This window comes from Panthera tigris, chromosome B3 (genome assembly GCF_018350195.1).
Source record: "Panthera tigris isolate Pti1 chromosome B3, P.tigris_Pti1_mat1.1, whole genome shotgun sequence".
NCBI lineage: Eukaryota > Metazoa > Chordata > Mammalia > Carnivora > Felidae > Panthera > Panthera tigris.
The window spans coordinates 19,243,545-19,258,088 of NC_056665.1; the positions used below are offsets into that span (position 1 = coordinate 19,243,545).

The window sequence follows — 14,544 nt, forward strand, 5'->3', positions numbered from 1 at the left end:
GTAATTTCTTTAAGGTTTAAAACAAAATAGTCATCTATTTCCATTATGGGGAAATAAAGAACAAAAATCTTTTCTAATTCCATTATTAAGTCCACCCCAGCCCATCCTTAATACTAATTATTAGCATTGTGGTCTTTTTTCTTTCAATTTAAATATATGCTAACCATTATTTTTATAATTTCAGGAAATTAAGAGAAGTTGGCAGATTAAATTAAATGCATGCACATTAGTGGATTTTTTCCTGTAATGTCTTTCCAACAATTTGAATGTGCCAGACCACCCCCCCCCCAGCCGCCCCAGCCCTCAGCATCAGTGACAGTGGACGTGCATTGTCCATGCAACCTAAGAAAATCAGATGCAGAACTGAAAACACCACAACGTTAAAAATTATATAAATAGAATTGAGTAGAGTCTTGGTTCCGATTGCATCATTTACTGCACATATGCTGCATTATTTAAAAATCAAGTTAAAGTAAAATCACCCTTGTAATTTGACATGCACCCTATACCCTAGGTTCTGCCTTCTCAGTGTCACTCAATTGAGGCTCAAAGGTGAACTGTTTTTATTTATGTTCCTAACGTGAACAGAAGAGGTTACTTTATATTTGCTTGTGTACACACACATACCACACACACACACACACACACACACACTCACGCTTGTAATCTACAGAGATAAGGGAAATATTTGTTTAATTTTGAAAGATGGGCAATGACATAATTAAGTGCCCCTCCCGATGGATGTTGCTGCTGTTGATTTTACCTCCTTCTTGCAACCTGCCCATGCTTTTCTCCTCCCAGTCAGCTCTCTGATGTCCCAGGGTCTCTGATGGTAAATAATTAATGGGACAGTTAGCTTGTGTTGGGGAGCAAAGCTGTCTTACTCACAAGTGCAACCACTATACCCTGAGCCGTTTTGTGATTCCTCTTTACAAAAATACACAACCAAAGATCCCCAGTAATCTCCACTCAGACACAGCAATCTTGCATTGGTGTTTTGGGAATGATGCAGATGGTGTGTGATGCTTATCCACTTCCGTGGATTTTTCAGAATGGTCCCTTTGAAGTAGTGAAAGTCATGGCTTAGAATCAGCTGTAAAGACCCTGAACAGTGTCAAGCGCCTTTACTGTAAGCCCTTGTCTTTGCCTTTCTACAGAGCAGGATTTTTCTGCCCTGATGGTGGCGCTTACACAGTATGCCATATGGTGGGCCCTGCATTTAGGGTATGATATTTTGATTCAGTTCTGTACATTTTGTTACAAAAACAAACAAGCAAACAAAAAAACGTAAATGTGAAGTTGAAAGAATTGAACCATGTACATCCATTACCCACTACCTAAATTCTACCATTAACATTTTCTAAAGTTGCTCTCTCACATTCTATCCGTATTTGTATCCCTGTGTCCATCCATCAATCCAATATTTTCAGTACATTTCAAAGAAAGTTGCAAGCATCTGTACACATCACCCTCAAAATCTTCAGCACTTGTGTTATTAACTACAGTCCAATATTGTTTATAGTGCTTGTGGGTAAAATCCATATAGAGCAAAATGCACAAGTCTTCATTAGACTGTTTGATAAGCTATGACAAGTAACAAACAGCAATTTTCTCATGCCCCCGCCCTGGTAAACTTCATGCTTGCCCCTGCCCCCCAGGAACCACCATTCTGATTTTTTTTCACCCATCGATTACAACAGCGTATAAACGGAATCATTTTGTGATCAGCCTTTCACTCAGCATTATGTTTTGAGACTGCCTGTCACTTATTTCATGGATCAGTAGTTCATTCCTTTTTATTGCTGAGTAGTTACTAAACCACCGTAGTTGTTTATCCGTCCTTCTGTTGATGGACACGTGCTATTTACAGCTTGGAAACAGTATGAATGAAGCTGCTATGAACATTCTTGGATAAGCTTTTTAGACATATTTCTCTTGGCTAAATATCTGAAAACAGAATTGCTGGATCATAGGGTAGCTGTATGTTTAGTTTTATAAGAAACCACCAGACTTGTTTCCATTTTACACTCCAGCCAATAAAGCATGAGTGTTCTGGTTGCTCCATAATCTCACCAACTATTGTAAGTCTTCTTAAATTTTGGTGATTCTGGTGGGAGTATAGCTGTGTCTGCTTCTGGTTTTAATTAGCATCTGTCTGATAATTAGTGATATTGAGCCTTTTGAATATTTTTAATATCCTCTGCTGTTCCAATCTTTGCCCAGTTTTAATTGGGCTGTCCTTTATTACTGAGTTTTGGAATCATTTTTGTATTCTGGATACCATTCTATTTTTTTCTTGATTTACGTTTGGTAAATATTTTCTTCCAGTATACAGTTGCCTTTTCACTTTTAAATGGTAGCTCAATCTTCTGATGAGCAGAAGTTCTAAAATTTGGTGAAGTCTAATTTAGTAATTTTTCCTATGATGGTTATTGCCTTCTGTGTCCCATCTAAGAAATCTTTACCTACTCTCAAGACATAAATATATTCTCTTATGTCTGTTTTTCTAGAAGTTCCATAATTTTAACCTTTATGTTAGGTCCATGGTCTGTCTCAAATTAATGTGTGGGGGGGGGCGGGGGTGAGAAGTAGGAGTCCAAATTTCTTTTTATTCATTGTGGGTGTCCAGTCGTTCCAGCACCATTTTTTGAAAAGACTGCTTTTCTCATTGTATTGCTTTGGCACTCTTGCAAAAATCAATTGAATGTACAAGTATGGGTACATTTCTCAATTCTCTATGCCGTTCCATGGGTTTATTTGTCTATACTGGTACCACAATGCCTTTATTACTGTAGCTTTATAGTAAGTCTTGACATCACATGGTATCTATCTTCCAGGGCTGTTCTTTTTCAAGATTACTTTGGATATTTAAAATCCTTTGAATTTCCATACAGATTTGAAGATCAGATTGTTAATTTATACCCCCCAAAACCTATTAAAATTATGGCTGGGATTTTATTCAATCTGTAGATAAAATTGAGAAGAATTGACCTGCTAATAATATTGATTTTTCTAATCCATGAACATGGAATGTCTTTTCATTTATAGAGGTCTCCCCATCTTTGGTTAAATTTGTTTCTAAGCGCATAATTGTATGTTATTATAAATATATATTTTTTTAGTTGTCCAAATGTTAGCTGGTATAATGTGATTCACTTCTGTGATATGAGAGTTTGGAAGCCAACCTTGCCCCGCATTATTTTCACATGAGAAGAAGCTTCTTTTATTCATTCCTTCAAAGAGGTAGCAGAGAGATGGAGGAGGTTCACCCTAGCCTGAGAGCTAGGGGTCCAAACTTCAGTTCAGGTTTGCCTTTTACTGACTATGTGAACTTGGCCAAGCATGGTAGGATTCTCCCCCTATTTCATTCAACACATTCAGAACATAACTCCTCATTCATTGTGGTATTTTCAGTAATATTTATAGAGGTAAAACTTTTAACTCTGATTCACTTGTGCATTTGGAAATCTGGTAGAAGCCTTGAATTTTCTCCTCAGAAAAATGTACACACACACACGTGCATGTGCGTGTGCACACGCACACAGACACACACACACACACACACACACACACACACACACACACAGAGTTTTGTGTCCAATTTAGGATGTTCAGGCAACCTCAGAAGGCTGTTCATCAACCTTTGGGGTCCACAAAACCCCTGTTCTAAAGGGAGAGCTCAATGAGGGTAGGAGCTGACTTCCTTTACTTATACATCTTCAGCACCCAGTATGGTGCTCAGCCAATCATGACTGCTCAATGAATGCCCCATCATTGCTGCAACATGCCTTCTGCAAAGTTCGCCATTTTTCCCAAGTAGCACAGCCAGTGTCACAATTAGAGGACAGCAAGATATTGTCTGATGGATGAGCCACATTTCAGATAAATAGACTGGCAGAGTCAAGAGATATCTTAGGGACACCCTGGGCCAGTCACACTAGTGGCCCAAGGGCGTCCCAAGGCCTAGAGTTTCAGAGGATCACCAAGATCAGAATGTGGCATATTTGTGCAGGGGTAAGTATGGATGAGGGCTGCTAATTCTAAATCCCACACACTTAGTGGGGTTTTCTAGGCAGAGTGAGTATAAATTTCCAAATCCTGAATATTAGACCTGTCTTTCTTCCACCACTAGATACTATACCCCTGTGAGGGAAACAGAAGGGGAACAATTTGGCTGGACTTTCAGCTCTCCCACCAAACCCCTACTTTTCTGCCGCTGTCAGTGAGATCAGCCTGGCAGTTCCCAGCCAGGCAGCTGCCATAGGTGCCCTGGATCCACTCCACGGCAGGACAGTGTTGCTGCACAGACAGCCTGACTCAGCACCAGCCCCAGACAGAAAGTCCCTCCCACAGGGCTGCAGATCCCAGGGTCTGCTGTCCTTGGTGACACTGGCATTATTTCAGGGCAACCCTTTTCTCTTCCTAAAGCCCCAGATTTATTTCACGGAGAGCTCATCCTGCTCTCCTCCCCGTGATTCCCATGAGCGGCACTGGCAAGTGATGGTGACATTGTGTGTGTGCTTCCGTCCACTCAGGTGCTGGGGACATGGGCAGCAAACCGTCCACACCAGGCAGTGACCCCACAGCGCGGTGCCCGGGGACGGAGGGCATTCACGCTGCATACAAGCAAGGAGACCCCAGCAGGGCCCGGCACTTGCTCCGGGAGGCTTGTGATGACAGCACATCCCAGCTGGAGAAGGTAGGGTCAACGCCGGCTCCTTCAACCAGACTGGGGATCTGGCTTGGATGAAGGTTATCATTCAGATTATTTCCTTGTTATCCTCTAATCATAGTGGGGATTTTTTTTTTACCTCATTTCACATGTAAACTTAATGGCTGCCAGTCTTGTCAAGCCAGTTCTCAGCCTGCCACTATCTATGCACACCCTTTCACCTTACCAGTAACTGAAATGTGAACAACAAAAGGCCAGTCTGAAGGTTTAATGTACTGTATTCCTCTACATTTCTTTTCCGTTATGAAATAGCGCAAGCTAACAAGAAAATTTAGAAAAATGTAAAAGTAGAGAGGAAAAGAATAAGAAAGTAACCATATTCCTAATGCAGCCAAACAGTCCCACTTAACAATTTCATTATATTTTTCTCTCCATTTGCTGATCTGTGCGTACATTGTTGTTTCTAACAGAGATAAAGTCATTTTGTATATATAGTTTTGCATGCTGCTTTTTCTCACCTAATATTATATCAAGCATTTTCCATATGATTATAAATTCGTGTGTGCTTTAAAGCAAGAAAGGTGTTTACACTTCACTTTAACTGGTGAAATGTTGAAACCGGTAGACTTGGTTAAGCTGTGTGTAACACCCAGAGCAACCACTTTAAAAACTATACAAAGAGGTACACTTACCTGGCACTGGAGATACCATGATCACGAAGATGGTTTTCCCAGGGTGAGGCTCATCCATTGCACTCCAGATGTGCTGACCCCTGCGATTTCCCTAAATGTGGGAAACTGGACTACGTAATTTGTGGTAGTGGGGGACTGCGTTCACACTTTCCCCTGAAAAGAAACAAAACAAAACCATACAAAGAGGTATACTCAAAAACACTATTGACCAATCAAAATGGGATTTGAAAAATGTTTAAGAAGCTCACAGGAAGACAGGAAAATAATCAGAAAAATGAAAGAGTAAACAAAACAAAACAAAGAAATGCATGGCAGACCTTAGCTTTAATATGTAAGTAACTATATTAACATAAATTTTCCAAAAACATAAACTTGAAGAGACTGCAGAGTAGATCAAAATAAATAAATAAAAGGGGCGCCTGGGTGGCTCAGTCGGTTAAGTTGCCAACTTCAGCTCAGGTCAGTGAGTTCAAGCCCCATGTCGGGCTCTGTGCTGACAGCTCAGAGCCTGGAGCCTGTTTGGGATTCTGTGTCTCCCTCTCTCTGACCCTCCCCCGTTCATGCTCTGTCTCTGTCTCAAAAATAAATAAACGTTAAAAAAATAATAATAATTAAAAAAATAAATAAATAACCATGAGCAGCTATATTCTGCCTATGGGAAACTCACTTCAAAGAGGATATATGTGGGTTGAAAGTAAATGGATAGAAAAAGTTATACCATGCAAATATTAATCAAAAGAAAGGAGTGGCTAAGTATCAGATAAAATAGACCTCAGACTAAAGGAAGTTGCCATGGACAGGGAGGAATATTTCATAATGTTGAAGGAGTCAGTCCATCAAGAAGACATAGCAATCCTAAATGTGCATGCACCAAACAACAGAGCTGTAATATATGTGAAACAAAAACTGACATAACTGAAAGGAGAACGAGATAAATCCACAATAATAATTGGAGACTTATAATTTGACACAACTCTCAACAAATGATAGAACAACTAGGCAGAAAATCAGTAAGGATACAGAACTTCACACCATCAGCCCACAGAATCAAACTGACATTTATAAAACATTCCACACAACAAGAGCAGAATGCACATTCTTTTCAAGTGTCCACAGAGCATATCTCTAGATAGACTGCACATCCTAGGCCATAAGATAAACCTCATCACATTTAAAAGAATTAAAATCAGACAGAATATGTTCTCTAACTTCAGTGGAATCAAACTGGAAATTAATAGCAAAAAGATAATAGGAAAATCTCCAAGCACCTGGAAACTAACCACAAACTTTTAAATTACCCGTGGATCAGAGACAAGGTCTCAAGGGCAATTTAAAAAATACTTTTAACTGAACAAAAATGAAAATACAACATGTCAAAATTTGTGGGATGCAGCTAAGGCAGTGCAGAGAGGGAAATTTATAGCACTAACTACTTACATTAACAAAGAGGAGAAGTCTCAAATTAATGATCCAAAACTTCCACCTAAAGGAGCTATAAGAAGAGCAAAATAAATCCAAATCAAGTGGGAGAAAGGAAATACTAAAATTAAGAGTAGAAAAATGATGAAATTTAAACAGAAAAACAATAGAAAAAGTCAGTGAAAAAAAGGTAATTTTTTGAAAAGATCAACAAAATTGACAAACCTCTAGGAAAACTAACATAGAGACAAGAGAAAAATATCTAATATCAGGAAGGAAACAAGGAATAGCACTACATACCCTACAAATATCAAAAGGATTGTAAAGGAACAACTTTATACACATAAATTTGACAACTTAGATGAAATGGACCAATCCTGGAAAAGTACAAACTATAACTCACCACTATAAAATACGTACATGATTTTAATAGCCCTTTAACTATTAAGGAAATACAATTCACAAGTTAAAACCTCCTAAAAAGAAATCTATAAGGGGGCCTGGGTGGCTCAGTCAGGTAAGCAACAGACTTCGGCTCAGGTCATGATCTCATGGTTCATGGGTTCAAGCCCCACATTGAGCTCTGTGCTGACATGACAGCTCAGAGCCTGGAGCCTGCTTCAGATTCTGTGTGTGTGTCTCTCTCTGCCCCTCCCCTGCTCATGCTCTCTCTCTGTCTCTCAGAAACAAACATTTTAAAAAATTAAAAAAAAAAAAAAAAAGAAATCTATAGACCCAGATACCTTCATGGGAGAATTCTACCAAATGTTCAAAAAAGAATTAACACCAACTCTACGAATACTTTTCAACACTTCTATGAGTCCAATATACCTGATACCCAAACCAGACAAAGACAGTACAAAACAGAAAAGTACAGACTGAGCCATCATGAATATAGATGCAAAAATTCTTAACATATTACAAATAGATTTCAACAATATATGAAAAGAGTTAAACACCATGATCAAGTGGGATTTATTCTAGAGATACAAGACTAGTTCAGTAAAGTACTCAATAATCAGCCAATATAATCCTCCATATTAATAGACTGCTACAGACTGAATGTGTCCCCCCAAAATGCCTATGTTGAATAAAGTGATGGTGTTTGGAGTTGAGGCTTCTGGAAGGTGATTAGGTCATAACGCTGGAGCTCTTATGAATGGGGTTAGTGCTCTTATTAAATAGATCCCACAGACCTCCCTAGCCCTATTCTGCCATGTAAGACAGAAGAGATCAGTCACTAGGAGGAAGGCCCTCATCTGACCACATTGGCACCATAATCTCAAACATCCAGCCTCCAAAACTGTAAGAAATAAATTTTTGTTATTTTTCTGCCACTCAGTCTGTGGTATTTTGTTATATCAGTTTGAATGGATTAAGGCTTAAAGTGAAGAAGAAAAAATCACATTATCATATCACTTGATGCAGAAAAAACATTTGACTAAATTTAATACCCTCATGATAAAAACTCTTAGAAAATTAAGAATGGAGGGGAGCTTCCTCAGCCTGATGAATATCTACAGAAACCTACAACAAACTTCATACCTGATGGTGAAAGACTGATTTACCCCTAAATTGGGAATAAGACAAGGATATCTATTCTCAATAGATAGTTTTATTTGAGAATAATTATATAAAATTATATTCAATATATTACTGGGAGTTCTGGCCAATGCAGTTAAGACAAGAAAATGAAATAAAAGGCATACACATCTGAAAGAAAAATAAAACAATCTCTTTTTGCAGGTGACATGACAGTCTACATAGAAAATCCAAAAAAGAAATTATCCATAAAAGAAAAAATTGACAAATTAACAACTTTTGCTTTGAGAAAGACCCTGTTAAGAGAGAGAAAAGATAAGCTACAGGCTTGGAGAAAATACTTGCAAATCACATATCTGACAAAGGACTCATCTCTGATTCATACATAAAAAATCTCCCAACATTCAACATAAAAGGCAAACAATCCAGTTAAGTAATGTAGGAAATAGATGAAGAAACATCTTGTTGAAGAGTATATACAAATGGCCAATAAATCCATGAGAAGATGTTCAACATCATTAACCATTAGGGAAATGCAAATTAAGACACAATGAAATATAACTACATATTGATTAGAATGGCCAAAATTAAAAAAAATAGAATGCCAAATTCTGATGAGGATGTAGAGAAACTATCTCTCATTCATTATGGTGAGAATATTTCCATTCCGGAAAATAGTTTGGCAGTTTCTTTAAAAACAAAAACACATAGGGGCGCCTGGGTGGCTCAGTCAGTTAGGCGGCCGACTTCGGCTCAGGTCATGATCTTGCAGTCCGTGAGTTCTAGCCCCGCGTTGGGCTCTGTGCTGACAGCTCAGAGCCTGGAGCCTGCTTCATATTCTGTGTCTCCCTCTCTCTGACCCTCCCCTGTTCATGCTCTGTCTCTCCCTGTCTCGAAAATAAATAAACGTTAAAAAAAAAAAATTAAAAAAAAACAAAAAAACAAAAAAAACAAAAACAGACTTACATTATGACCCAGCAAGTGCACTCCTGAGCGTTTAACCTAGGGAAATGAAAACTTATGTGCGCGCAGAAATCTGTGCATGATTTGTTCTTAGCAGTTCTACTTGTAATAGGAACTAGATACTACATAAAACTCTTAGCAGATGAGTGGTTATACATACAGTGGAATATAATATAAAAGTATACTACACATATATAAAATGTAATATATAGTATAAATATATTAAAATATAAATATACTAAGTAACACAAAGAAACTCTTTGAAATATGCAGCCATTCAGGTGGATCTCAAGGGCATTATGCTGAGCAGGATATTAAAAAAAAAAACAATCTCAAAAGGTCACATTCTGTATGATTCCATTCGTATATAAACATTCTCAAAATGGCAAAATTATAGAGATGGAAGAGACATTTGTGGCTGCTGGGGTTAGTGATGGTGGAGGGCAGTAAGGTGAGTGTGACAGTAAAGTGGGGGAGGGGAGGCTGGAGAGACTGGTCTCACAATGGAGTAGTTCTGTATCTTTTTTTTTTTTTAAGTTTTTTAGTGTTTATTTTTGAGAGAGAGTGGGGGGGAGGGGCAAAGAGAGAGGGAGACACAGAATCTGAAGCAGGCTCCGGGCTCCAAGCTGTCAGCACAGATCTCGATGCAGGGCTCGAACCCACAAACCATGAGATCATGACCCAAGCCTAAGTCGGATGCTTAACCGGCTGAGCTACTCAGGCACCCCGGAGTAGTTCTGTATCTTGATCACAGTGGTGTTTGCACAAGTGCAGAATGATATACCCACATTGTACTAACATCAAATTACTGGGTTTGATCTTGAAGTACAGTTGTGTAAGGTGTCACCATTGGGGGAAACTGAGTTAAGGAAACATGGATGCTCCTCAAGACTGTCTTTGCAACTTCCAATGAGTGTCTACTTCAAAGCAAACAGAAAAAAAAAAAAATAAGTGAAGTCTAATTCCACTTTTATAACATTTAAAAACTGGCCAAGAATGAATCTGTGGTGTTAAAAGTCAGGATAGTGGTTATTCCAGGTAGGACAGTGACTAGAAGGGGGACTTTGGAGCACAGATAATCTTAGGTTCCGAGGTCTGGATGTCCATTACATGAATGTGCTCATTTGTAACAGTTCATGAAACTGAACACACAATTTGTGTCCTTTTCTGTAGGTGTGTTATATGCCAATAAAAGTTATAATGACTGCAGATGCCTGGGTGGCTCAGTCGGTTAAGCATTCGACTTCAGCTCAGGTCATGATCTCAAGGTTCATAAGTTCAAGCCCCGTGTCAGGCTCTGTGCTGACAGCTCAGAGCCTGGAGCCTGCTTTGGATTGTATGCCTCCCTCTGTCTGCCCCTTCCCTGCTCGTGCTCTCTCTTTTTGTCTCAAAAATAAATAAACATTAAAAAATATTTTTTTTTTAAAGTTACAATGACTAAAGTAAAAGAGTTTGGTTTCATGTGGGATTACCCATGTGTTGATATGGATGAACATGTTCTGGAAGGCTGTGTAAAAGCACTTTCCTTTGCAAAAAGGTCATTGGGAAGTAGAGGTATGGAGGGAGGCCTCCTTGTTTATTTTATACTTTTCTGTGCTATTTGAATTAAAATAAATACACGCTATAGAGCCTCTGCGCTGTCTCCAGCCAGAGTGCCAGCCCTGACCTTTCCTGCCTTCTGGTTCCTCTTAGCTTCAGGCTGACTCCTAGGAAATTACCACTTCATGAGGATGGGGCTTTTAAGCCTCCAACCCACTAGCGTCTAGACAGCTGTTGGTTGTGTGCAGTGAATCATTTAATCAATCCCTGTGGTTTTTCTCCCTAATGCAAGTGCTTTCCTGGAATGGCAGGCCTCCCGGGCCCCACCCCGGGCAGATTGGCAGGCCAGTGGGTTTTGCTTTTTCGGTCATATTGAATGAGTATGTCACATTACCAGCTCATTCACTCTCCTTCAGAGCCCAGGCCTCCCTCCAGGTCCCACAGTTCCTGGGAAGTCTTGGGTAGAATGGGGAGAACATAGGTTTGGGGCTAGACAGACTCCAGTTCAAATCCTGGATAGTTCTGCAGACTGTAAATTCCCTCGCTGTGGGCAAGCCTTCATTTCCTCACCCACAGGATGGAAATACAGTGTGAAAATAAATAAAAGAAACCTCACTTAAACTGGAGTCTGGAAGCCCTGAAGGGGAGTTCTCACGCACTATCACTCACCTTCAGAAGCAAACCCTGCATTCTCCAAGGAGGCTTACTTACCACACCGCAGCTGGAGGAAGGAAGAATTTCTCCTTGCCCAGCAACAGCCCAGCCAATGGGAACTCAGTGAAACACCCTCCCAGCTTCTTCCTTTTTCCCTTGTAAAAGTAAGCCCCTCTCTTCTGTTCTCCAGACTTGGCTATGGTTCACTGTAGTTGGCTTGTCCTGAATTGCAATTCCTCTGCTATTCCCAAATAAACCCATTTTTCAGGTAAAATAAATGGCTCTTTACTTTTTAATTTTAAGTTTATTTATTTATTTTTGAGAGGTAAGGGGGAGGAGGAGCAGGAAGAGAGAGCATCCCAAGCTGTGAGAACAGAGCCTGACGCGGGGCTCTATCCCACAAACTGCAAGATCAATACCTGAGCCGAAATCCAGAGTCAGACACTTAACTGACTGAGCCACCCAGCCACCCCAGGCTCTTTTCTTTTTTTAAGATCAACAACAGATACAGTCCTCACAAGACTGTTATCAGGATGAAGTGTGACCATGTAAATAGGATGTTCAGTGCATGATAAGAGCTTAATTTATCTGTCCCCATCCCTGGGATTCTGTTGACCCATCCCTGTCCATCTCACCCTACAGTGACTCCGAAAGCACAGGTTTCCTAACCTGTTCAGCAAGCAAAATGTGCTCTTTCATGCCGCGGATTGGTTCTGGCACCCTCAGTGCTCATCCCAGCTTCTTACACACAGTACGTCCTCAGTAAATGTCAGTGATGGCACAGACTGCCTCAGTTCCAATGTGGGTTCTGTGTGCACCTCCTTGAACACCGCTGATGCCCAAGTCCATGGGGAATAGTCAAGTTCCAGGAGGACTTCACGTTTCAGTAATGCAGTCACACCCTGTACATGCCAATCCAGCGTTCTTTTGGCAGCCCCAGTGAGCCCATGAAAAGCCAAGGCCATTTTTATAGTCTTTGAAAGCCATTTTCTAGCTGTGTGATCACAGGCAAGCTACAAAACCCCTCTGAACCTCCACGTCCTTGTCCATGTATTAGTATCCTGCCTCAGATGGGGATATTCACATGGTCCCCATCCTCGTGAAGCTTATGGCAGCTTATGCTGTCCCAAAGAAATAGAATGGGAGCCACATTTATATCAAGTTGTCTAGCAGTCATATTCAAAAAGGAAATAGAAACAGATGAAATATTAACCATATATTTTATTTAATCCAAATGTATTAAAGATCATTTCAACACGTGATCAATATAAAAATTATTGACGAGGTCGTTGACAGTTTTGGACTGAGTCTTTGAAAATTGCGTGTGATTTTATGCTCCCGGCTCCTCTCACTTTGCGTGAGCCCTCATTGCAAGTCCCCAACACCCACATGCGACCCATAGTGCCATCCCAGACAGCACAGCCCAGTCTTGCCCACGGACTTGGCGAGGCATTTCGAGTTGATTCTCTTGGTACTTCCTAACAGCACCCAGCTCCCCAAAGTCCTATTGTTCCTGCTCTGTTTTGACCAGGGCCGGCTTCTGAGCATCTCAGCGGCCTATGGGGATCTGGAGACCGTCCGATACCTTCTCACCGAGAGACGGGTGGAGCTGCCCACGGAGCCCACCGATGACAACCCAGCTGTGGTGGCAGCGCATTTTGGGCACACTGACGTCGTGCAGGAATTGCTTGAATCTTTGCCAGGTAAATGCCAGGGTGTGAGTTTCTTGGCTACCTCTCAGGACACCCTCTTCTTAGGAATCAGATCGGCATTCGGCGGGGGGGGGGGGGGGGGGGGGGGGGGGAGGGGGAGGCGGGGGAGGGCTTCCCCTGCAAATGCTGGTTTCTTCACACTTTTAACTAAGCAGGAGCTCCAGAAATCTGGGGCATCAAACTGACAACCAAAGTCAAAGCTGCCTGCCAATGGCAACACCACATCCCACATCTCACTCCCTTTAGCTCAGGAGGTAAATGTTCTCATGCCATATTTGATAAGGAATGTGGATCTACGTCCCTTTTTTAAAAAAATTGAAAGGTTATATTCTTTAAAGCAGTTTTAGATTTTCAGAAATACTGATTTGAAAGGACAGGGAATTCCCATATACCTCCCTGCAAAAAGTTCCCCTACTATTTTTACTTTGTATCAGTGTCATACATTTGTTACAACTGAGGAACTTGAGAGACATGGAGACTTTCAAAAGGTGGTCCTGGATCTTTCAGAGCTCCTGGTCAAGCCGAGGAAATCAAAACAGAACGGAGTAACTCCGTGCAGTGTAACTGTGCTGAGGTTGAAGTATTTACACAGTGGTCTGTGTAAATACACAGACGCGAAGGGAATGTCTTGTCTGGGCGCAGGACAGGGTCTTCATAAGGAGATGACATCTGAGCTGGGTTTTGCAGGGTGAGTAGGAGTTTAGTTGGGAGACAAGAGAAGGAAGGGCTGAGGTTGCCTACTTTTGCAGAGAAGGGGCCTGAGCATGGCTGGACCTGAGCATTGTTTTCAGCTGCTCTTGGGGCATCCTATCTTCAACTCAACTAGGGACAGAGTTGCTGAGGACTGAAGGAGTCTAGAGCATTGTTCTGGAACCTGCAGGAAGTGCAGAGATGGGCGGAACAGTGTGTGTGTGTCCCTGTGAATTCCCAAACTGGAGGGGAGGGCAGCCATTGTTAGGAGTAATGTAAGACCAGAAGACACACAAGACACAACTAGAGAACAAGGGAGGGTTTGAGAAGAGGAGATTCGAGGCTCGCAGGGGGTGGGTACATCATTATGTAATTTCTGGTCTCTGTAGCTGAGCAGAGATAGCACAAGGGAGGAAGAGGCCAGATGGAGACCAAAATGGGGCTCTCTCTGAGTATCACTGGATTGGGACTTCAGAAAATACATGTGGGGGTTTCATATGGTTCAGAAAGAACCCTTTGGTTTCATGTGTTTAAACCTTTTGGTTTTGCATGGCTTATTCCTTGACTTTGCCATTTACTGTGGGACATTTGGCAAGTTCCCAGACCTCTCTGAGCTTTGAGTTCCTCATTCGAAAATCATAGCTTTGAAATATAGCCTGAT

General features: G+C 41.0%; 1 protein-coding gene and 1 non-coding gene across 5 annotated transcripts in view; both read left to right on the forward strand.

Annotated features, from left to right (window-relative positions):
• LRRK1 (leucine rich repeat kinase 1) overlaps positions 1-14,544 on the forward strand; it is a 148,997-nt gene that overhangs the window by 42,034 nt on the left and 92,419 nt on the right. For all 4 annotated transcript variants that reach the window (XR_006218453.1, XM_042988215.1, XM_042988214.1 and 1 more), the window contains exons 3-4: positions 4,536-4,699; positions 13,013-13,184. Coding sequence is in view for 3 of the 4 variants with exons in the window: in XM_042988215.1 (XP_042844149.1) it covers positions 4,536-4,699; positions 13,013-13,184 (336 nt within the window). In the remaining variant the exon portion in view is untranslated. The remainder of the gene's footprint in view (positions 1-4,535; positions 4,700-13,012; positions 13,185-14,544) is intronic.
• LOC122239980 lies at positions 5,357-5,520 on the forward strand. Its single transcript, XR_006219365.1, has one exon. It is a non-coding gene; the product is annotated as a U1 spliceosomal RNA (small nuclear RNA).